Consider the following 25,385-nt stretch of genomic DNA (forward strand, 5'->3'; position numbering starts at 1 on the left):
CCCTCTCAACTAAATCAGCATGGGGAAACGCGAGCAATGAGATGGGAAACAGAATTCATACAGTTTACACTGTTTTGTTTCTCAACCTCAATTTCTGCACCATCCCACCTGCTTCACTGCCTGAGCCTTAGATACAGTCCGTGGCACACACACACACACACACACAAAAAAGTGGCAAACCCCTGCACATCAGATCCATACCTGGAGCCATGTGTTAAAGTTAAGACACGCAATCATTCTTGAGCTCGCATTATCCACCTGTGCCTCGACCTCGGCACATGTCTAACCTTGTTTGGCTCTGGGATCACACGGGCCATATCCCCCTCTCTCCCCTCTTCTATCTTTCATTTCGCTAACTCCCCAGATGTCTAGGCAGACTCACCACCACCTATCGCGGGGCTCAAGCCAAGGCATTATCCAGAAACTTCCGCAACACTTAAAGCCCAGATGAGAGACAGACGGAGATAAGGCCGGGTAAAAGGCAGGGAGAGTTTTTCACGGGTGAAAAAGGGGGTAAAGAAACACTGGAAGCAGAATTTGAATTGCAAGATGACCTTAATGTAAATAAGCACATTTGCAATCCAAATTGCCCAGCGACATCCAAGTCGGCTCCGTATTTGGCTGGAAAAAAATCTGTCCCACGAGTCAGCCTTCTGCGATCACACAAATGAGACATTGCATGCGATGATGCTTCTCCGTGGCGGGAATACTCCCTCATGCATGCATGCACACAACATGCAGTCAGACAGACACACAGACAAATGTGGGCGGACATGTGCGCACATACTTGACCCCATGCAGACATGCCATAAATACCATCCCTCATCTATTCACAATGAAGTAGCTGCTCTCCGCCCCTCAGTGCTGCTGATGAATGGCTCTTCGGCTTGAGGTTGTGTGTGAGAGCTTGAGCGACTGGGGTTGTCATGACTGTGGTCTCGACTTTGTTTATTTTCTGTCTTTTGCCTGTGTTTTGGTATTTTGGGTTTTTGCCCTGCACTTTGTGTCCCTCGCGTCTCGCCCTGCATGTTTTCACCTTCGCACCTGCTTCGTATTAGTCCCATTAGGCCTGCCCAGAGTCCCCCTAGCCAATCAGCTTCCCTCTTGCTCTCCTGTCTTGTCAGCTGTTCCCAGTTTGCTTGTTAGTCTGTCTGCATTTAAGTCCTGTTCACAGTTCAGCGTTTGCCGGTGTTCTGCCAAATCGTCCTACTTCCGCGAAACGTCCAACCTTGTCCCTAACCCTAACCCTAACCTAAACCTAACCCTAACCCTAACCTTGTCAGAATATGCTTCTACATTAATATATGCAGGTAGGACGTTCTGACAATTGAAATTACCTTGTCAGAATATGCTTCTACACATGCGCAGTGTGGCTTGGTAGGATATCTTTACGGGTAGGAAGGATTTCCAGAACACCGGATCATTGTGCTTGCCGGTCAGCCTTGTTTCCCAGTTCCTGCACGAGCCTGCTCACCTTGCTCTCCTCGCTCTTTGGGTCCACCAGCCACGCTCACATCTGACAGGAATAAGTTTCGCCGAAGTCGCAAGTGAAGTCCGCTGACAGATATCCCTTTGTCGAGACGCAACAATGCAACGAGCGACCGGGGGCTTGGAAAGGCTGCTAACTTGCATCCGAGTTGCCAAAATCAGCCAAATCAGAAACAATGAAGACGTCGAGTTTGCATCGTTTGACGGACACAAAGCGCTCCTAATGTGCAGAGAAAGCCATCCTCAATCCTCTGTATGTATCCCAGCGATAAATCTTCCAAATTCCCGTCCAAGCCAAGTAAAAACAAATCCGTCCAGTGCCACTTCAAAGCATTGTTGCTTTATGAGTTTACAACCATGACTTAGGGAAATGTTTCAGAGGCTTTGGGGCTGGAGTGGAGGGGGGGGCGGGGGTGCACTTTTTCCTCTCATCGCTTGGTGATCCAGGCCAAGCCACTGTTCTGGAAGTCTTGTGAATTTCAACCGACTCACGAAGGAGCCCTCGACAAATACACAAGTTCGACAGTCATGCATGCAACACTGACAGTTGTACATTGAGCGTGACTGACAGATAGAAAAGGTTTGTGGACACGCAAAGCCACCATGTCCCCCTCACATTCCAGGGATGAGGGATGGAGATTTGCTTATACAAACTCTTCAAGTGTGGCTGCGTCCTTGTGATGACAGGGCAAAATGTTCTGCTCGGGTGCCACCAATAAAATATTCAGAGGTGAATGTCTGAAAAGGCCCAGTGTGTTCAAACCCTTGCCTAAATGCCTAGGACCTACTTTTGTGCCGGTTCTAAATTATTCAGGAAGCGGAAGGCTTTGTCTAGGAAGATGAAAGCTTTGTCAAACATCAACATCAGTCTGTCTTAGAAAATGATTTTTAAGTGCTACACGCGGCATTTAAACATCAATGAATCATTAGCACATTCATTTTTTATAAATTAGTGTAATTACCATCAACAAACAACGCCATGGCTGAGAAGACTGGCAGCCTCCACTGGCGTCTACATGCCATTTCGCATTTTGTGTACCACTGGGTCAGATGCAGATGGTGGAATGAGGTGGTGGTGGTCAAATATCCTTGGAAAAATATGCTCTTTAAACATGCTCTTTACAACGGAACAGAACTACGTTTATGGGAAATGTGGTCTCAATTCTGAAACCAAGGCTACCTATCACCTCCAACACTGCCATCATCATCACTGACATTACACTACAGCTGTCTACATCCCAGGGTCAAAATATTAATTTTTCTTTAACTTGTTGAACTTCACTTGCTGTATCCACATTTTCAATACTGCCAACTGTACCTGTCAAACCTGACAGTCAAAAAAAAAAAAAAAAAAAAGAGATTTTGACAACAGTGACAAGGACTTCATCTCACAAATGCTCACAAAAGATGTTTTTTTTTTTTTTTTTTTTTTTTTTTTTACAAATGTCTATCTGCTAACCAAGAGAATAAACATTACCTTGTTTTGCCTAAATCAAATAAGCCTCCGGCAAAAAAAAAACAGTGTATTAGTCCGAGTGTGAGACTCTCACTGGCTCCCAGCCAAAACAGACTCAGTCTAGTCTGCCTGCAAAACAGTGTTTTTCAATGAAGATGGAAATAACTGAACGTGAGAAATACCAATGAGCGAATGATGCACACTGCACTTTAGGTGTAACACTGATGGTTCGAAAACAGCAGATTTTTTTTTTTTTTTTTGTGAAACAATTTCTAACATATGTAGAAGACAGGCATATTTCAAAATTTTATCAAAATATGAAAGGAAATTTGGAGAAATTAGATTCTTGGAAAACAGCGGGACTCTCTCAATAAAATCGGGAGGGTTGGCGAGTCCGCTGCCAACATGAACAGTGCACTTCCAGCTCCGGGGGGCGGGACTCACCTGCAGTAGTTGTGGCTGCCCAAACCCCCCTCTCCATTGGGGTACTTGAGGGTGTTGTACGGGTGCTGGAAGGTCTCATTCCAGTAGAGGCAGGGCTTTCCCCCATGTAAGCTGGTCTGGTTCTGGAAACCCCTGTAGTCCTCTCCGTTGGCAGTGAAGCACTCTGGGAACAGAGAAAATGAAAAGGAGAGAAAGAAAGGGAGCAAAATTACATTAAATCAGAATTTGGTGTGTGTGATAAAGCATTAGAGATCTATTCAGATAATCAAAAGCTTGGCAAGTGGCTTTAAGCAGGCATGTAATAGGCAGCGACATAAGACAGCTGTGGGGTGTACTTGATTGAGAATCTGGGCTGAGTGAAATGGTCCTGTATTATTACAATGTTTTAATACATTTGGAATGATTATAGACAATAAGTATTGGAATAACTGTATCCTTTGCCCAGGCTCAATTCAAACGCTGGCCAAGCGTGTTAAAGCGAGATCAATCATGGTATTGTTTCAATTAATGTCACCACAAGAGCTTGCAAAAAAAAAAAAAAAAAAAAAAAGGCCTGAAGATATACAGCAAAAGCAAACATGGTTTGAATTTCAAGGAAGTGTATGACAACCATATGGGAAAGAGAGAGAGAGAGCGAGAGGGAGGGAGAGAGAGAGAGAGAGAGAGCGGGAGAGCGAGCTTGGTTCTCAGGGCAAAACAATGGTCGGTACAAGCTTTTTCTTCCCTGTAACAGAGAATTCAAATAAACAATAGCTGATGGGAGTCTGATGAGCCATCACAGCTCATCGCACTGAGCCTCGGGGGAGCTCCCGTCAAGAGTTTTAACAGCTCTGAGTGAACTCCTCCTTTGATTACATTAAAGTGGAAAAATATTAATTTCGTACTTTGTTTTGATTACTCATACTGCAGGTGCTCGTAACTGCTGCACAAGTTGGCAGCACATTGTAACCGGGGGGATAACATCAGGGTTTTATGTGTTAATATTTGACAGCAACATACTTTTCTGCAAAAGGCAAAGATGCCAAAGTCAATGGTGGAGCAGCTCAGATATGCATTCTTCATTCTTTAAATGTGTACGTATCACACTTACTGGTGTCAACTTGTCTGCTTTTCAATACGTTATGCAACAGCACATGGAACAATATCGCAGCACTCTCTCATATCAGGCCTGCCAATCAAACTTTAACAAAAAAAAAAAAAAAAAAAGACTTCCACTCTTCTGTTTGGCTTGTCTCCATGGGATCTTGTTGCTATGTATGTGGTTAGCCAATGACCGGTCCCTTTCATCAAGTAGAGCTGTCTCAGCTGAGTATGAGCTAATGCATTGCAATATGACAGTCATTATGCCCCTTGGTGAACCAGCTGCACTGCAACACTCTTTCTGATTCTTGTTTGAATTCAAGGTTTCCCAACTTCCTCTCTCCTCTTGTCTCCTCATATCCTCTCTCTCTTTCTCTCTCCATCCTCTCCTCTCCTCTTCCCTCCTGTCCTCTCTCTTCCTTTTCTTGTCATCTCATTTCAACTTTTCCGCAGAGGAGCACGTCTTTGGGAATCACTCAGCCTCACAGCCTTCTAATGCCGCTTCTGTAGTGTGTTGCCAGGTCTGTCCTTGGATGACAACCCAATAAGTCTTCTCTAGATGCTGTATCACAAGCTTAGAGGCGCTGAGCGGCATCAATAACGCCACTTCACAGAGCCGGGCCCAGTTGTTTTCCTATCTGCGGGAGACTGATAAACTTCAGGATCAAACTTAACAGAGCAGATTATATGAGAAGAGACTCATAAAGTGAATAAATGTGGAAATGAGGGGCCAGAGTGAGTAAAAAGTTATCAAAGTTTCATATGTTTTGTAATTGGATATCCACATTTTCCATCCTTCCACGCAAACGCTTACAGCACAAACTTACAGATTTTCCTCACTAAGCTGGTTTGCATGCGTACATGCATACAAAACTCTTGCATCTACCGCCCACCTCTCCCCAAAATATACCACTAACACTTAATTTTACAGTAAAATTAGAGACTCTGGCTGTTCTCAGTGTGTCAGCCAAAGTCACTTTTAATTAAAGCCATTTCAGTGTTGTTGTTCAGTCAGGCCTATCAGCCATCCATCGCCTGGCTGGCGGGCTCACCCGCGGTAAGGAACTGCAGGGTGTCATGTTCCAGTAATTATGATGCCACTCTGTTGTCTGTGAATGGCTTGAGTCTCGCTTAGCACATTAATACCGCCTCTCCCTGGAAGGATTATCAGCCGGGGGATCGTAAACCCACCTGAGAGTGGCTGAGGGGGAACATGATTTCATGAAAGTAGAAAAACAGCTTAATGACATTAGGAGAGGGGTCACGCTCTCGCCCCCCTCGCAGGCTGGAGGGGCGAATAAAAACAAGTTATCATCGCGCTGACACTCAGAGGGCAGTCGTGGAGTGTTAAATAATGTAGACTTGGCAGGTTTGTCATGCTGCATGTATATGTGATGAGTAATGAAGGTGGATTCAGACCGATTATCACACAGCAGTGTTTCCTGTTGAATATTTTGCAGATGCGGGGAGTGGGAGTAACATTGTTTCTTATACCCACTTTTGCTCCTGAGTCCATTCCGACATCAGTGTGGGCTGGCATTGTTGCTTAAGAATGACTCTTATTTGGATATTTATATCATGATATTTGGACAATTGTGCTGCAATTGCACTTGGGTTTGAGGGTTTTGCATGGGAGGTGGGGGAGCAGATGATGGATTTGCATTGTATTTACATTTTTCTAGCTGTGGGGAACCACAGCAGCTAAAAGAACGTGAAGGAAACACTGCCGTGGAGAGTTTGGCACCGGCCACAGCACAACCATGACTCACTTCTCTACAAAAGCAATCATGACTGCTACTGCCCCAGTCAGCGAGGATACTATTAGGCAGGGACAGGGTGACCGACTGCATCCCAAATGAGCTCATGTCCTTCAAATATCTTCCCCTCAAAAAGAGTGGGCATTGAAAATGACTGAACTTTGGTGTGTGCGGCGCTGCTCCCTGCTCTGTATCAAAAGGAGAGGTCCAAATGACTTTGTAAGTGTCTACTCTCCTCCTTTGGGAAACTTTAGTCGGGAGTTTTGGGACGGAGCGGAGCTTGTCTGCACATGGTCTGCTTGGAACGAGCTGCTGTTGGCAATCATCTCGCCCCGCTGCGGCCAAGTCAGCTTTCCAGGACGAGATGGTAAATATGGCAGCATTTTGCCACCAAGGGGGAGGGGCACGGGGTTGATGTGGTTTCAAAGCACCATTTGCTTGCGGTGGGAATGGGAAGTAGCGGATCTGCGAGGACTCAGAGATAAGTAAGGCCATCGTAAAGATGAATGGAGCATTTAAAAGCCCTGCGGACGGCCACACATCCATCAACCTAAAGAGAAATGGCTCACTTTACGTTGGAGCGGCGCGGATCGGAACGTTTCGTCTCCATCCTACAGGAGACCAGGAGCTTGTCCGCTGTTTGGACCGCCGCCACCTCACACCCTCTCCCACCTCAACACCCCCGCAGCCCCCACCTAACACCCCTTCGCTTGTCACCAGGCAACCGTTGCGCTCTCGTCACATGGGCCTGGGCTTTCTTGTGGTCTCTTCACAGGCCGTGATGGGAAACAGAACCACCACCGCATGAAAGACAGAGAGAACGAAAAGAAAAAAGAAAAAAAAAAAAACTCCTATAAAATACATGCAGATCTACAAATAGAAAAAGTCCGGGAAAGGGAGGAGGAGGAGGAGGACTCGCCCTCGACCAAGCCCTGCGCTCACAAAATACCGCACCACCCCGGCAACGAGGGAAAAAAAAGGAAAGAGCGGAGGATCGTTGAGAGAGAACTAATCGCCCTGTTATTATATTTGTTGGGATTTGTGGCTAATGACTTCCACATTGTGACTTCAAATGCACTTGATGCTCCGAGGAAAGGGAGAGAGGGGGGGGACGGAGGGAGAAAGAGAGAGCATGGGGCTGTGGTCATGTGATCTCCAGAACACAAACAAACAAGCTTACAAACAAATGGTTTCTCTGAAACGCGTTGCCAGGTCACACAAGAGCCCTTATTTGTTGTGTTTGCTACGAGGGATGAAAAGCAGTGGTAATTACAGACGACTGCTTCCTCACAGAGGGCTGACATAAAGAGCTTCCTTCCATCTTTATTATATGCTTCGAGCGCAAGGGGACGGCCAAACAGGCTTACTGCATGAGCATTATTTCTATCATAATGAAATTACACAGAATGAGTCCGCGATCGCTCCATGTGCTGCAATACGCATGCAACCCCCCGGCTTCGTGAAGTCCACCAATATCACGAAAAAACAACTGTGCACACCTTCCAAATATTCAAAAAATAGAAAAGACGACAGACAGGGGAGATTATTAATACACAATGTAACCTCTGCTACAATATGCGGCTCCACCACAGCGTCCTGGTAGCCATTAGTGTTGTGGTGCTCATTAATGTCAGTGTAGTAAGTACAGAGGCCAGAGCCAGGCCAAACCAGGCCAGATGCTGTGGGTTACACAGTGCTGTTTTTTGAAGGAGGAGGAAGGGAGGGCGGGTGGGGGGCAGCTGGCTGTAACAGAAGTCTGGTTCCTCTTTTCCCCCAACAGCGTCCATTTCCACATCAAAACCGTATCAAACTTCAGAGGTGAGAGGAAAACGATCAGAGGATTGCAGGCGGATAGTCATACATTTATTATCCCGTTTTCACAGGTAGGAGGAACAGATTTTAGCGAGGCTCCTTTTAATGCCGCTGGATGTTGCTGTGAAGTAGTCGCTGATTTCTCCGGGGGGGGGGGGCGGCGGGGCGGCGGAGGGGGGGAGAGAGTGGGGGTTCATGTAGCACATCTCGCCTCTCCGCTTCTCTGATCTCGCCTCTCGTCTTTTTGTAACCGTGAAGAGGATTTTCTCAAAGCACGCTCACGCAAGAGGGTCAAAGAAAGTGCGAGCTCATACAAAAAAAGAAAGAAAGAAAGAAAGAAAAGAGAGGGTGACTTGATTGAAAGATGCCCCTTGTCAGAGTTGCATCTTTAGTTTTCTTCAACTGGGCTTTACGGCTCCTCTTCTCCTGCCACGCTTTTGTTGCACTGTAGGTTGTGGAGGTTGTGGCCCCAGATAACCAGGCAATAAACCCTGGCCTCATTCAATCCCAAAAATAGCCTCCACATCACCGCCATACTTCCTCCAAAAACCCTACCCCCACCCCTCTCCACACCCCTCTTCCCACTTCAGTACCTCAGTAGCCGCAGACCCACGGGACTCCTTGCCAGAGCGGCTGGGTAGCACCTATAAAACATGGCTGCATCTAGTTCTCGTGTGGCCCCTATTATTTCGCTCCGTAATGGAAAAAGGCTAATGTAACCCCTCTGCTGGAGCCAGTGGTGGGCTAAACACGCTGCCAAAAACCCCTCCGTTTGAAGTCTCCCGACTCAAAATGAAAAGCATAAAAAGGTTTTTTTGCCTCGAGCTGCTCTTTGGCCCTCAATTAAAGTGTTATGTCCTGATTGATGTTGAACAATCTATCAGCAAACATATCAAAGGGGGATAAAACATCCACCTTCGCCGTAATTCCCAAAGGGACCGGGACGATGTCTGACAAAAAACACGGCACAGATGGACCAAGGGTGGTTTTTGGCTCCGAGTGGACAAAGACGGAACAAGGCAGGACAATCTGGAGCTTTGTTTGGCAGAGATTCAGGCAGTGACTGATGGGCTGCAGACTCTGACAATGACGTAAAGGACATTCAGGGACTTGCTGAAACCCCGAGGGGAGAAAAAAAAAAAAAAAACGCCGCTGGCAAAACGTCGCCGACGGGGACACGCCAGCTGACCTGACATGAGGGCGGACGGATGTCGCGTTCAATTACCTCCCTCTGGCACCTCCTTACCATTTCCTCAAGTCACCCTCGCCACCTGCCAAAAAAAAGGGGCCAAATTTCCAAACATGATTAAAAAGCGTCTTCACCTCCAACACTGTCCTCGTCTCCCGCAGTTACTTGCACATAAACACGCACGCACAGGTACGGGCGCACACATGCAATCGTACACCTTTCCATACGCTAAGCAGACAGGGGTTACGGGGGTTAAACAAATAGAAGGGGAAATCTCCCGCGTACTCAACACATGCCAGCGAAGCCGCTCTAAACCGACTCTGACACCAAGAGTAAACAAGACGTGTGCAGCCGGGAGAAATCAGGAAGCGAGCGAGGCCGGTGAGGAGGGCGGGCGAGGAGATCGACAGGCAGGCTGAGATGGGCTGAGGGTGTTCGCTTCAGCGCCTTCCAGCGTGCACAATTAGCGTGTTTTGGGATCTATCCATCCATAATTAAAACCCAATTGCAAATCAAACCGGAACATTAAGACTTAGGAAGAGATTGGGGGAAGATAGATGGTGGTGGAGGCGGAAAAAAAAAAAGCATAAAAGATAAAAGAGAAGAGAGAGAGAGAGAGAAACAGGAGATCTAGAGAGCGAGGCAAAAACAGAATGAGTCAGGGTGGGACAAAGAATGTTTTTTATGATTCCGCAGATTGTTAGGCCTGCCTCTCTTTCCTAAGCTCTAATTTTCTCCATCTTGTGCACAGCACCAATGAACTGCTTTATTTCACATCTCCTATTGTTATAGACAGGGCCGACCAAAGCCCGGGCTTGTAAAATTAACAGCAAACACAAGGAGAGCGTCTACAACACCAGGGGTCTCAGCTTGGAGCTCCAAGTACCATTCCAAAGGGGCTCTGCGGTGCAGCTGCATGCTGGGCCCCTCCACCGGCAAACAAACAACCAACGCCGGGCTCATGAGAGGGAAAATGTGTCTCTAATGTGTGTGTTCTCGGGGGGGGGAAAGATCACATCCCCATATGGGTTCCTCATAACACTCAGGCTTTGATAAGCAGAGGATCTACGGCGTGTGATACAAGACATCACTGTTACTAATGGCTGAACATGCCGTGCCGTGCATGGGGGTGTTTTCAGCTCACTCTGATTTTTTGTTCTCCCTGTAAATGGATGGTAAAATGATCCCTCTGTCAACTCGCACAGTCAGATGCCCCGATAAACATATGCAGTGACAAAACATGCATTAATCTTCACTCCTACCCACATCATTCCAGCCGTTTTTTTTTTTTCTTCTTCTTCTTTCCCGGCTCTCTCCCTCCTCATGCCCTCACTTCCTCCAACGCACTTACAGTAAGAATGAAAGGGAGCAATTTTCATCAGCAGAGCAGCCGCAGTATTTTAAGACGGATCCGATGTGGAGGAGAGAGGGAAGAGGCGCGCGCTCTCTCATACACTCACACACACATGTAAACACACACACAGGCTCCTTTGTTCGCTCAGTGGTAAGGCTCGTGTCATTTGTGGCAATGCCATTCTCACCCACTCCTCACTGTACTGTAATTCCAGAGTAGATATCGCCCACGCGTTGTATATATATGTGTGTGTGTGTGTGTGTGTGTGTGTGTGTGTGCAAATGCTCGGGCATATGTCAGTCAATGCTCCCTGGTCCCAGTCTCTCCACGGCAGGTATCAATTTGCGGTAACACTGTATAAGCTAAGCAGATATGGTATATGGCCCGGGATGTGCACAGATTTCGGCTCATCTCCCCTCCACTCTCTCTCTCTCTCACACGGGGCGAGTTTCGCCTTTCATGTTGCTCCAGCGATAACATTCAGGCCCGGCCGATTCATATATAATGATGGACCTCAGACCCACGCGTAGGCCCTCAGCGCTCGCCGTTAAGCCACCTTAAGCTCACATCAAAGCGCGGCCCCGGTTGCGGGTACACCTCACAGAAAGGTGAACTGTGGAAAAAAGAGAAACAAAAAAAAAAAAAGGGGGGGGGGGGGGGGGGGGGGGGGGGGGGTTGTTGTTAAACACACCTGTTTTCGATCGTCCTGTTTGTGCTCAGGTTCGCCGGCATGTGAGGAATGTTAATTATATGTGGTTTGGTTCAGGCTGAAGCTCCGTCGGTGCTGTTTCAGGGGATTGTATGCAACCATTGCAGAACTGAGGAACAGAACCCCCCCTCCACACACCCCATCCACCCACCATCACCACCACCACCTCCCCTCTTTCTCCTCTTTCTCTCTCTCTCTCTCTCTCTGAGGTCCTGCTTGATTACAGGGCCCAGGGAAGATAAGGTCTGACTCAGATAAATAAAGGGCTCGGGCAGAGGGGAGCGGGGGTTATGTGACCTGGACCTGCTGGTGCAAAAACAATGCTGCTCCAGGTCAAAAGAGGCATGCAAGCTCAGCCTTTTTTTTTTTTTTTTTTTTCCTGTTTATTCTTGGCAGACATCATTGCTATAATATGATGACGCCATCATCAGCTCAGGATGAAGCGTAATGAGACTGCATGCAGAGTTCATTAGGACGGAGGACATAAGGATGTGAGGGCAGAAACCCATGTGATTTAAATGTAGACTCATCTGACAAAAGATGTGGAATAAGCATATAGCCTGATGGCTGAGCCTACATGGACACATGAGGATCATTCCGACTAAAGTGGAAAAAAAAAAAAAAAAACGAAATAAGAACAATATTTGATGACCGAGTTGACAACGTTGTGTGAAAAACTGATAATAACCACACAGTTATCACTAATTTTTCACACATCGTGAAACTTTTTGGGGACCAGCAGCGCAAGCAGAGAGAGAGAACACACAGATGGTGTGCGTGTTTTTTTTTACCACATGTTTTGGCTCTCTATCACTCTCGTCATCGACCAGACTCACGGATAAATAATTTGCTTATCCCACACTTTTTTGTGAGTTGAGAGTAAACAGTATGCACTTCAGTCAGCCCTCAGCTTTGCATACTGTATATTTAAAGGAGTGGGATATGTAAAGGTGCTTGAATTTGGAGGAATTGTGAGAACTGAGTATTGGCTGGGACGGGCGGAGATGGCGAGGAAAATTGTTTCGCATGTTCATTCACTGTTAGTGAGTCATCTGCTGCTGTTTAGTAGGAAGCTTTGTATTTTAACTACTCAAATTTAGATGTGTTGCTTCTGTACACAAAGAACATTTCCTGCCAGTGGCAGGGTCAGTCAGGGGGTTCTTCTCTATTTCAGCTCCACTTTCATCTGACCACAGTTACTTTGGAATGTGGAGCTTCAAAACAACACAGAATATGCACTTACACGGTCATTTCTTTCTCTCAATTACAAACCGGGATGTTAGTTTTCTGATAATCTACAGTCAAAAGCCTTCAAACAAAAATATGCTTTTTAAGAGAACACTTTTTTGTAATCCAACCCTGCATCGTCACAATTCAGTTTGTTTTTCCTCCCCGGTGACATAACAGTTTTATATTCCCAGGTTTTTTTTATAATCTCATTACTGAAATGCCACTCCTGGCTATGACATACAGTATTTCCTATTTTTCACCTTAAACAAACAAATGACTTGATGATGATTTTGCCCAAAATATGAAAAAATATGAAAGAGCTGACGGTTGAATGGCTTCTATCAGAGACCCAAACTACGTATCCCAGTTTCACCTAGCTCACAAACTACTTTCAGGCCGACCATCTGGAGAAAGTAAATATTGTTCTGATTATCTCGCTCATATTTTCATAACTTAACTATATTCTGTTAGATATGTATAAAGAACAGGAATATATTAAACTTAATAAGCCAAAACCAGGGGAATGGGTTCTCCAATTACACAAAACGTCTCCATATGTTATTGCAGTTGCATATCAAGTCCAGGAGAGACGAAGAGCTCCTCAGGTGATGCGAGCTCGGCCTCGCTGCCATTTCGACGCCGCTCTCCAATTCATCCTCCTCTTTTCTTGTTATTTTGTTTTGCTTTTTCTTTGTGCCTTTCTGAGGCCATTCATGCTTTAATTACTTCACTTCTGCACTTTATCGCCGTGGCTGTAGATTAAGCCGGGGTCGGGCTGACAGGACACAATCTATAATACAACCGCTGAGGCCAAATGTCAGAGATCCCGGAGATCCAGAGGCTACAGGCCGCTTCGAGGCCCTTTTCTGTAATTGTTCCTTTCATGAGATCAGAAATGGCACAGAGTGGTTGCTGGAAATTGGGTTTAATTTGATCAAATGTCTGAGCAAAGGCTTGGAGCCATATCTTCTGATTAAGTGTAACCGAAGCAGACTGACACTGGGTTTTGCTCACCCTTTGGGCTGTGCAGAGTATTAGATAGACAGAGGAGGAGGAGGAGTGAGAGTCCACAATGAAAGAGAGGGAATGCACAAAACAGACCTGCACCGAATCCTGTACTGACATTCAAGCAAACTGCAACTTCTGCTTCTTGCTTGCAGTGCGGGATTAACGGACCCCATGTGTGGAGCACAAACACACTCCCATCTGCATTCAATGAAACTCCAGCGCACTCGTTTGGAGAGAGTGGAGAGCACATAAGGCCCCAGCGTGTTTGTTTTGTCTATCTTTGTAAACTACAGATGGAGGCATTGGCCCGGTCCCTCAGCATTCCTTGGCGTGTTTAGATGTCTTACACTTTTAATCCGATTCCTTTGCGGAGAAAAGCTCTTTTTGCTGCGGTTACGCACCAGTCAGGACGTTTCACCTTTATCTCTCGCTACAATGAATCCCCTACAATTAGATGCTGGCTGTTGAATCATTTTAGATTATTATCACATAAGTGCGCATTCATCTCAACTTCTGGATGGTTCTCCTTGTTTTCTTGTGATTTTCCCTGACATGTTTAAATCCCTGTTTTTTTTTTTTATTATCTTGCCTGATTGACCCAGTGAGAGCATGAGCAGGGCACGCATTACCACCGTATCGAATTGCAAAAGGTCGGCAGATAAACCACAACAAAACGTACTCCCAAGGACACAATAACAACGGCACAATAGGCTGCTACAGAGGGGACCACAGCGTTCAACATTCAAACCCCTTTTAACCGCGTCTCCAGTTCCTGATCTTGACTGTGAAAGCGATCCATTTTCACTGTGGTTTGCCTAGCTGTGGGAAGAGCCGCAATACTGGGAACCAGATGGCTCTGGTAAAAGACAGGGGGCATCCCACTGCCCTCCCTGAGCAGGAGATCCATTACTGAGGATCTATTGAGGGCCAGCAGATCCTGTTTCATGGCATCGTCCGAGTGTGACCGCCCCTCGGTTGGCGTTGGCCGTGGGCTGGTGCCACGTCGGCTGCTGCAGGCCCGGCCCGTTTGTTTTCACCTTGGGGAGCGGTATTCACCTCCAACACAGGACAGACAACTAAATCAGGGGCCCTTGGCGACTTGGGTTTCATCCCTTTTGAGTTCAAGCCCCTTTCAAAGAGCCTCGTGTTGCAACGGGATATCGCTGGCTCCACGGCTTGAGGGACAATGGTTGTTTGTGAAAGCTGAAGACTGAGATGTTCCCGTGCACTTCCAAAGTAGGGTTCATTATATCTGAATGGTTTAAGTTCAGTTAACTCAGTGGTTTAATCTGGCAGACGAACATCTCGACTTCAGTTAATGGACGTTTATTTCCATACTCTTTGAGCAGACCACCCTGAAACGTGCTGTCCAGGCTCGGCTTTGCGCTCGGCTGTCCGTTTGCAGATTTCCCCGTCACAGCTTCTTAGCTCTGCCCACTATTGGCCTTGTTCCTTTGTTTGCTGTCCACTTAGCTGCGAGTCTGCTCCCTTCACTTGTCCAAATGTTTGTTCTGTCCACTTAGCCATGTCCATTTGCTTGGCCTTGTCAACTCCGTCCTGCGTGTGGGCGTTTCCTGCAAGGAGGAAAGGCGACAATTTGCCTCTTCGGCCACAAACTGCTGCAGCTGGACACAAACCAGACTCCAGGGCTCTGCAGTGAAATTACTCTCCATTTATTTAAAGTGGTTGCCATTCCTCTACCGCACCAGAGCACAGACCTCAGTGGCCCCGGACCAAACATAACTGGAGTATAAAAAGAACCAAAGTTCGTCGGACAGGTCATGTCTCACACAGTAGCAATTCAATATCCTCCCGTGATGTTCTTGGTTACGCTTCTCAAAACTCAGAATTGCATGTGACACCACAAAAATACATGGTTGCTTTGAAAATCAGCCTGCGGAGATCACCCTACCAATCACTGGCGTGATGTTTGGAACATGTTACACGCTTAAATCAAAGGAAGAAAAACAGCTCATTTACCTTAATCATACTATGTCAAAATCGTTATTAATAGCACGTTTAAAAAGGGAAACACAACGACAAGAGGCCATCATGGTTTTGGGCTTCGACCAAAAAGTCCGACCAAAGTCTAATTTTTTTCCTGTTCCCCCCGCGCAAGACAGACGCAGTATGGCAGGCCGACGTTTGGGAACAGCGACGCTTCCATTCCTGTTATCAACATGTGCGGCGCTGATAACGCCGCATTTTGATTCCAGCTCGTTATATAAGTCCAACTCTGAGGCAAAAACTCCTATTTTGTGTAATTTTCCCAAACATCTGCCGTTCCTTCCCCCCGGGGCCGTGAAACTTATTTTAAAATTCCATCCTCCGTGAATTAAATTGAGTTTTGATAATGAAAACAATTGTTTGTGTAAGAGTTAATAGAATTCATGGAGGAACACGGGGCTCGACGGTATTTCATTACTGTTCTCAGACTATTTGATTTACCCCCCCACACCCTGGAGTGTGTTCCAGCTGATAGGCTCTGACTGCCGGAGAGTGCACTGGCAAAGCTGCGAGAGAATGTCATCCGGCAATGACTGGAGTGGGTCTCCTCATGCATAAGCAAATGTCAAGGTACACAAGCAGGGCTGGGGAACACAGCTCATGCATAATGGCATTCAAATCAACAGGGGATGGAGGGGGGGGTGGGGAGAGAGGAGACAGGAAAAAAAAAAAGGCTAAGAGAGGGGGGGGAAGACAGTTTGAAAACACTCCAGAAATCTTGAGATGAGGAAAGTTATGAAAGAATACATAAAGACGTAACATCGCTTTGCAGAGCTCTCTCCAAAACCGACATGTCACAGCTCATTCGGAAAACAACCCTGATCGGTCTTGACTGACCTTTGAGCAACAAAACCTCACAAACCACTATTTTGGCCACATGACAGGACGAGAGCCGCGAGTGCAGTCTTCCACCTAAACATTGTTTATCTCCCTCACGCCTGACAGTTGCGCACGGCCTCCTCCGGAGATCGAACACGCGGCCTCGGAGTGGCAGAGCGGGCAGCAGCTTGACAGCTTAATTCCACGTTGTCTCCTGAATTGCCTTGACGGATCAGGGAGCAAAGTGACACACTCCACCTGACACCGCTTTGTTTGGGGGACGCCTCCTTCTGTCACCACACCGCGCTTTACATAACTATCGCATCCGTCATGCCCTGCCACCTCCAAATGGGCGCCGCTCGCTGTCACCAACGCCACCGCCCTGCCGCACCTGCCGCCGCCGCCATCGCGGATCCCGGCGGGGCAAGTCGCTTTGCATGCCGGATCGCCAAAAAGCGCCCCGAACAGGTGGCGATTGGCCAAGGTGGAGACGTGAGCGGAAAAGACTCGCCCTCACCGGACGTTCAAAAAAGAATCTCGGAGGGAAGAAACGAGAAAGAGGAGGGTACTTGATCAAACCCTACACAGGCCCTTGTGCACACGGACAGGACGAGAATCACAGTGGCATGATAATAACCATGATGTGTTTATAATAACCGGGTCTGTTTCTCCATCTCGGCGGTTGGTGGTTTTCTGGGCGGTCCACCCATTTGGCGTGGAGGAACAGGGCGTCGCCCGCAGCGTGACCTTCGCAGGGCACCACCCGGAGGTCAACAGGAAGTAACTGGCCAGCCACTTGACGCGGAGCCACGCAATACGGACCCAAGGTTTTCTTATGCTCATATTACCGACGGTGAGCCAAATTCAACTGACTTTCCGCCAAGTAAATGAGAGAATTCTTCAAAACTTTGGCCTGTCTTCACAAGTCGAGACATGCTGAGTGTTGGGAGTGCAGGGATATGTAAAACAGAAAATGCTCTGCCCTGTTCTCCTCCTTTTCACTCTTCCCCCTCTTTATGTCTGGATTCTGTGCACCTCAGTCTCTGCCTCCGTCTATCTCTCTCTCTCTCTTTTTTTTTTTTTTTTTTTTTTTCATGAAATGTGGGTAGCCTCTGTGGTACAGTACATGCAGGCACCGGATGGGGATCACTGTTGTACCATCTAGTATATCTAATCACTTTGAACAGGAAAGATGTCTGGGTAATATGCCACGGCTGAGTTACATTCTGTAGTCAATTAACATACTCTGTATAATCTAATAAGATCCGATGCTGTGCAGGGAAAGGAGCACTGCTAATGAGAACGCTCTTGATATGAACTTGGCGGTGTGATGGTCATTATGAGGGAGCTCCAAGGCCTGCAGGGGTTTGTTTTGCAGCATTTTAGATGGACATGTTTTGGAGTGTTTTTTTTAAAAGTCTACCCCCCACCACTTGGCTCAGCCTCTGCCATCCCTCCACAAATCATCCTGGGTGCCTCTATTTCGGTTTCACTTATGAGACTCGGGCACCAGCATGAACAAGAGGAGAGAGAACAGGTGGAGAAACCATGAGAAAAACAACATATGTTTCTTAATAAACTTTACAAATGGATTTTAATGACTCCGTCATTTACTTGTAATCCACCATTTCTAATAATGTTCAAATGTATGCTTAACCTGCGTGGAGGAAGATAAACATATTGGAAAAACTCTCAAAGTCAAGCATCAAAAACATGTATCTATATGCCAGCAAGATGTACGTAGAGGTAGATCTGGATTCTGCCAGTTTAGCGTGTATGTTAAGCGTTTCTCACATTAAAGTACAGACCAGCCCTGTGACAGTAACGTCTTAACTTTGAACAGCACTAGGACAAGATCCTGCTGATGACAGCAACACACACACACACACACACACGCCGCCTTGCGTCACTGAACGCCTGCCTCTTTCATCCAGGCAACATTATCTTCCACAGTAGCTGCGTCGTGTACACGTTTACAGGCAGGTGATACGCAGACTCTGCATGCACAGCGAACCACCGACCACAATTGATCAGTTTATTAAAAAAAAAAAAAAAAAAAAAGCAGTGCTCATTTTCAGGTTGTGGTCGACTAGTGGGGCTTCAGTTGCTTGGTAAAACGATGAAGTGCACCTTATGACCACACAGCACGTTGCAAACTGATCACTGTGCATGTGGCGCCTGCATGTCACAAGCAACAATGTCTGTGTATCCAACAACCCTAAAACTGGACTAAATTTAGATAGATAGATAGATAGATAGATAGATGGTTAGATAGATAGAATTTATTGTCTGACCCAGAAGGTGCCAGAAATTTTCCTTAGACAAGGCTAAAAAAAAACACACCCACACACACACAGTAGGCATTAAAAACGACAGAAACAACAACTACAGTACTCACAGTAAAAGACACACACACACACACACACACAAACTATTTCATTATATCAGATGGACTTTTCTTGTAAATTATCAGCAATTTCTATCAAGCAGCCAAAAAATACCATGAAGTATTATATAGTTATAATATATATATATATATGTGTGTGTGTGTGTGTGTGTGTGTGTGTGTGTGTGTGTGTGTGTGTGTGTGTGTCTATATATCTGTCTATATATATATAGCCACATTACTCCAAACCAAAATGCTAATCCTAAACCAGCTCCTTCAAGAAGTGAGGACAGGTCAAAATGACCTCTCTTCACAAAAATGTCCTCATTTCAAAGATCTAAATCTCACACTGGTTTCCCACACAGACAGACACATTCATAATCATGTCCACAGCTACTCAGATGTGTAGTTCATACAAAACACACACACACACACACACACACACAGTGCAGCGATCCACTCCAGTGGTTTGTCTGAACAGTGTCTGCTGCACAGAAGCTCATCAGGGGAGGAGAGGTTTCCATCTCCCTGCCGGAAAAGCAGGGGTACCGCAGGGCCCACATCTGAGACCCAGACCCCATGCACCCTCTTCCCATAATGCCCTCTGACACTCCCCACACTGCGCAAGAAGGGTTTAGCCGCATACCGAAAGCCCTGATGTTAAACTCTTTAAGAACCCGCTGTCTCTCCTCTAACCCCGTCTGCATCGCTATCAGCTCTGCCAACACAAGCTCACGTTTCTTCAGACGGATGAGGATGGCCTGTTATTATCTTCTGAAGGAGAGGATCCACAGTCGTCCCTCTCTGCCTGGTTCTCTCCCTCTTGCTCTCTCTCTCACGCACAGACTCACACACTCACTCTCTCTCTCACGCACACACACACACACACACACAAAGATCCCTCTGTCTCAGGGGTTGCAAAGGTTGATGGGTCCCAGTCATAAACGACACTGTATGGGCTGCATTTATAAGACGAGAGGGGGATTAAGCTGGAGACAGATTTGGTGGTGAGTGTTTGGGTGTGAGAGTGCCTGAGCGGGCCAAGAGGGAAGCTCAAGTCAAAGATGGACAAAGGATGGAGGAGTGTGGGTGGGAGGCTGGGAGGAGGCGAGGGGAGGGGAGGGGAGGCGAGAGGGGCCGCAAGGAGAGGATGTGAGACCCCTTGCTTCGACACTGGACGCGGCCCTTTAAAAAACCTAAGCGGCGACATGGAAGTTTATGTCGTCTCCAGCTGGCCAAGGCCGCCTCACATCTGAACTTCACACTCGCTTGCACGTGCGCGGACCCACACACACGTAGGTGCACACGCACAAGCAGCCACACACCCTCAAAAAAACATTTACATCCTGCAGAACATGTCAAAACCCTTGAACAACACACCAGCAAAAGCTTGTTTTATATATATATATATATATATATATATATATATATCGTTTCATCTTTCTACAGTGAGCATATATACACACACACACACACACACGCACAATGTCTTTTTAGACTGATCTTATCCAAACATCTGAAAATAACACAAACCATGTACCGTAGATCCCTATCAATCACATGTCAACCCAATGAGCACAGCAGCTGCGTTCCTGCTGCCAGCACCAAAAACTACACTCCAAATCTCTGTTGGAGCTACTGTTCAGTAGCTCCTGCCGTGCTCCGGCCACTTTGCCTCATCTGCTGCCCCACACAGCAACACCCAATATCATCTGCAGTTGAGTGCGAAGGGGCTGACAGAGTGCAGGCCGACACCATGCCCTGCTGGACAGCGATCAGACACAGAGCAGGGGAAACAGCGGGTTGCCAGATCCAGCAGTGGGCTGCCAGTTCCAGCAGCAGCTCATCTGTGCGTTGAGCTACAAAGAGGAACGATCACAATCGCAGGCCCTCATTTATCCATCCATCCATCCATCTATCTTTACGGGGCCTGTGTTGCTTCAAGGGGCCAGAGGGAAGGGAGCAAAGAGCCGGTGCTGAATGAGTGTTTAAAAAAAAAAACGGAGGATCTCCAGTTTGATTGTGTCTCACGCTATAGTGAGTCTGGAAAGAGTCGGGCTGCTTCACCTGCAGCAAGTTAGTTTGAAGTGATACCTCATTACACAGAAAACAGCTTTTGCGAATCATCCCAGTATGGCCTTACAAGTTATATCATGCATGTCTTTTCAGCAGGGACTTGGCAAGGAGTGTGGATGAAAAGAAAGCCCAATAAAGCACACCTCGCCTCCTGTCAGGCCAAGACAGTGGGTCGAAGGCAGCCAGATATCAACCTGATCTTCTCAGAACCTCGTTTCTGACAGCGTCGTGTTCTTTGATCAAATATTACAAGCGCATTCCACGTTGCCTAATGTCACAGCCTGCCCCTAACCAAGCCTCGGCTTGACAAAAACCAACCAAAACTATTTATGCAAATGTTTTCCTTCCAAGGTAATTGAACGAAACTGGCGATACACGGTTTGCAAATCTGCCTGTTTCTTGTTGCTCTTGTTGGAGGTCTGGCTGTTTTTCGTGACAGCAAAAGTGTTGGATCCGATAGGATTTTCCCCTGCCTGAGCATACACCAGGAGGTAAACAGACACACACACACAGACACACCCGCATATACCCTCGCTTTCCCTGCTACTGAATTTAAACAGGACCACTTCAGCGGCGAGGCACCTCAACTGCGACAGCAACACTTCGCTCAAAAACCATGACTCATCCCTCTCATTTCACAATGACGATTGCACTAATTTAGATAACAAAAGGAGCAAGCGCCTGTGCACAATGCACTGCGGGACTCTCATCTGGGATGTGGGCTAAAAAGAGGCACCCATCTCTGACCCATCGCAAAGGCAGGTCACGGATCCACCAGGACATCAGAGCCAGTGATTTTCCCACAGATTAATAGCTCTAGCTTGCTCACAGCACCAGCAACATCCAAAACATTACCGGCTTACAGCGCAACTCAATTACGCCTCATCGTGACAGCTCTGACAGGATACGGCTTCCATTTGTGTGTACATTTCTGTCAAAGGGCCTACGCAGCTGCCAAGCGAGCAATCGGCAGGCCGTGATTAGACAAAACAGCATGGAGAGCCTCAGCCACTTTCTTTACAAAGCACTCATGGCTCCTAAGCTCAGGTGGAGCCCTGAAAGAGAAATGGTGCACATTATGGATAAGAGTTTATGATTAACACTCACGCTATATTGGGAATGTGAAGCACACTGTGCCGCAGAGGGATATGTTTTCATATTGCAGGTTGGATAAAGGTACTTGGCTTCTCCACACACCCCCCCTCCCCTCACCTCTGCCAACACACTTCATCTCCAACCCCTTTTTAGCTGCTGCACTTCCCCTCTTTCTCTTTCCCTTTGCATGTGTGCGTGCGCCTGCATACGACCGTGATAATCCGCTCTCACAAGATGAAAAACGCTCTCAGTGTTAATACATTTTCTGCCCGATGCGACGCTGAAATCTAGCAGAGCTGAGCGAGCTGCATAAACCGTTTTCAGGCGAGCACTCCGGCGTAATTGTTTTAGACACTTAATCACAGAAGCACCAACAACTGGCTCCTAACCTCATCTCCACAGAGCGTTAACAAGGTGTTGCATAAACTAGCTGCAGCAGTTAAAGGTGAATTCCACTCAATCTGAGCATCCATATGTCCGCAGGTCCATATTTAACATTCAATAACATGATATTACACTCTCAGTACCGTGGCTTCTGACAGAGTTGTTCATCAATGTTAACCGAACGGTGCTTAAGCATGACAGCAGGACAGGGAATCATTTAATTGAGCGGTATTTCAATTAACGATAAACTACGTTAGATATCAGCTTGCAGTGTTTAATGTATTCACTTATTTTTTAATTAAGCACTGTAATTTACCTCTTTGAGATACCCACCTTTAATCAACCTGCCTCGAGTATTTCTATTTCAGCTAATGAATTCCTACACTTGCCAGAATTACTTTTGCCAAGCCACAGAGAGCAGGCATGAACTTGTTACATGTGGGCTGTGTGTTTGATGGAGAAAGCTTTAGTAATAGCACAGTAAGAGCAAGACGGCGAGAGTTTTTCCATTCGAGAAAAAAGTGAGTCGCACCCTTACTCAGCTGCAACACTTCTTGTTGCCGCAATGCATTGTGGTGAATTGTGGCTACTGGGAGTTGAGACATTGGTCTCCTCTTAACCTATAATAGATTTATGTATGATTGAATGTCAGAGGAAAAAAAGTCTAGATAGAGGCCCCTGTCTCTTTGATTCTGAGGTGCTGACACAAAAACCTGATGTTTATTGTTGATGTTTTAGATCACTGCAGCGTTTTCTGGGCTATCAAACTCCGTTGTACTTGTGTTGGAAACATCCACACATGATGTCACTTCATCTACATTTGGCCAGTTATTGCAGGGAATAAGAAAAACAACGAAATGGGCCAAGAAATGCAGGATACATCGCCAATAGCTGTTTTGTGGTGAAGTGTTCTTGGGTGGATTTTTCCTTTAAGTGTTAGTTTTCACACAGGACATTCAGGTCTTCCCTGCAGCTTAATTACATAAATGTAAATGTATATAGGGCATCCAGCCAAAGCAGAGCAAAGGGAGCTCAGTTTATGCATTTGAAACAAGAGACCGGCTTTTTGCATGTGCATGAAATGATCGTATTATAGCACAGTAAATATGGCATGGCTGACTTTGACTGAACATAAACTTGCCCTTTTTCTCCTCAGCGTGAAGAGGGGGAATACCATAGCTTTAAATACTTTGTTAATACATAGGTACACATGGGAGTACTTACGCACTAGCCCAGATGGTGGACCTCTAATTTGAAATGCAAGGGTATAATTAAGAGACAAAAAATTAAAAAGGAAAGCATGAGGATTTGCTGCTTCAACATGAAACACAGCACAAATTACAGCAGGAGAAGTTTGGTTTGTGTGGTCATCATTATTAGATATTCACATTAAACAAAATATTCACTGGGAAGGCCGCTTTGAATAGGGATCCATCTGTAACTTTGAAGTCCTGGAGACCAAGCATATCCTTGTGCTTTAGTCTGAACTAGATGGCAAATTAAATGAGTGATATCAAATGTCTGAGCTGAGGATCCTGGCTGCTGGGAGAGCAGACTGAAAGTTCACTATGGGAGGAAGTGAATGCCCTTATGGTTCAACTTAAAAGAAAAAATGCCAACACCACTGGCCAAACAACAGTTCAATCTAGAAGCACTACAGGGGAGACATACAAGATCATAAAGACTCACTATGGAGCTCAGCAGACACATAGTGTGAGGAATATTATAACCATTGCATTTAGATAAACCATGGAATTTGAATACATAAAACAAGCTATAAACTGGTTCTGTAGGGCCAATTACCGCCAGCTGTACTTTATGAAAGGCGTAAAATGCAGTCTAGTCTATGTGCCGGAATGAGAAGCGCATCTGCTGGAAAGCCAGGCGCTTAAAAACTGCTGGTTTGGGAAGAAAAGGAAAGGAAAGGAAAGGAAAGGAAAGTCCATCCCGGTTAAATCAGCGCGGAAACGTGTGTGCGCAGCTTTGACAGAGCAGGGCATGTGTAGCCTGCACTACCGCAGGGGATCCCGGACATGTTCACGTCAATCCCCCCCACCACCACCACACACAACCCACCCCTCGAGTCACACTGGACCATGGACTCCGGTTTGAGCTCGTCCCATGCACGGAGCCCATCCGAGGAGCCCACCGCTTGTGATCTGGAGCGGGCGGTCAGCTGTTTACATCGCGGGTGAGGAGAAAGCAGCGGAGCCTCTGATCGGACCTCTCAGCCCCCTTATCATGACTTCACTGTCCTATCACCAGATCAATGAAGTCACAGAAAAAAAAAAAACTTCCTCCTTTTGCCTTGGGACCCCCTTGGCGACCCTCAAGAGCCGCGCTTTCAGCACCGCTGGTTTACTATTCCCAGTCCCGCTGCCACAATGAGATTTCACCCAACTGATGAACTGTGAAGTTATGAAGTTACCGCGACTGATATCATCTGTCTGCTCCGCTCCTAAACAAAAAAAAAAAAACAAGTATACACATTCCCGTAATATTCCCAATGTGGACTTGCAGCTCAGCAGCGAGTTCACAGATCGTGCCTCACGGTAATCGTAATAATCTTATAATTAGAGTCCAAATTATGCTGTGAGTAGCAGGGTTTGTATATACCGCGTTCTTATTCATGTTGCGTGCGCGGTGCGGAGAGGATCAACTTTTTTGGAGACATTGCGGAGAATGTGCGCAATATCTTATCCGAGCACATAACAGATGGAAAATGCGCAGAAAGCGTGGGGGCAAAGTTTGCCCAGACTTACCGGTGTCGAAATGACTGAAAGCTGCCGACGAAATAAACCCAGCGAGGAGAACGGCAGAGGTGACTGTCCAGGAATCCATCGCTTATTAAAGTCTCGGCGGGTCTCAGGTGGACTGGAGTCTGGCGGACGGATGCGCAGGGCGAGCGGCACACCGGGTTTGTGCAGGAGTCGCTCCTCGGCCGCGTTAAAAGTCCCTGAACTTCAAGGCAGGTCCCGCAACTACACTGACACCACAAAGACGAGACCAGATAGTAGAAAGCAGGGATCCTATTTCCAACCCATGTGACAGGAAATAGGGGCAATAGATTCAACCTGCAGCGCCGGGGATA

The 25,385-nt window shown here is 46.7% G+C and overlaps 1 protein-coding gene across 2 annotated transcripts in view; it reads right to left on the bottom strand.

Annotated features, from left to right (window-relative positions):
- The window catches only part of kremen1 (kringle containing transmembrane protein 1), a 65,308-nt gene extending 39,936 nt beyond the window's left edge, over positions 1 to 25,372 (bottom strand). For both annotated transcript variants that reach the window (XM_030060746.1, XM_030060745.1), the window contains exons 1-2: positions 25,057 to 25,372; positions 3,389 to 3,551 (exon numbers count right to left, since the gene is read on the bottom strand). In XM_030060746.1, coding sequence (XP_029916606.1) covers positions 3,389 to 3,551; positions 25,057 to 25,135 — 242 coding nt within the window. In that variant the 5' untranslated portion in view covers positions 25,136 to 25,372. The remainder of the gene's footprint in view (positions 1 to 3,388; positions 3,552 to 25,056) is intronic.
- Positions 25,373 to 25,385: the final 13 nt, after the last annotated feature.

The sequence above is a fragment of the Myripristis murdjan genome, chromosome 9 (genome assembly GCF_902150065.1).
Source record: "Myripristis murdjan chromosome 9, fMyrMur1.1, whole genome shotgun sequence".
Classification (NCBI taxonomy): domain Eukaryota; kingdom Metazoa; phylum Chordata; class Actinopteri; order Holocentriformes; family Holocentridae; genus Myripristis; species Myripristis murdjan.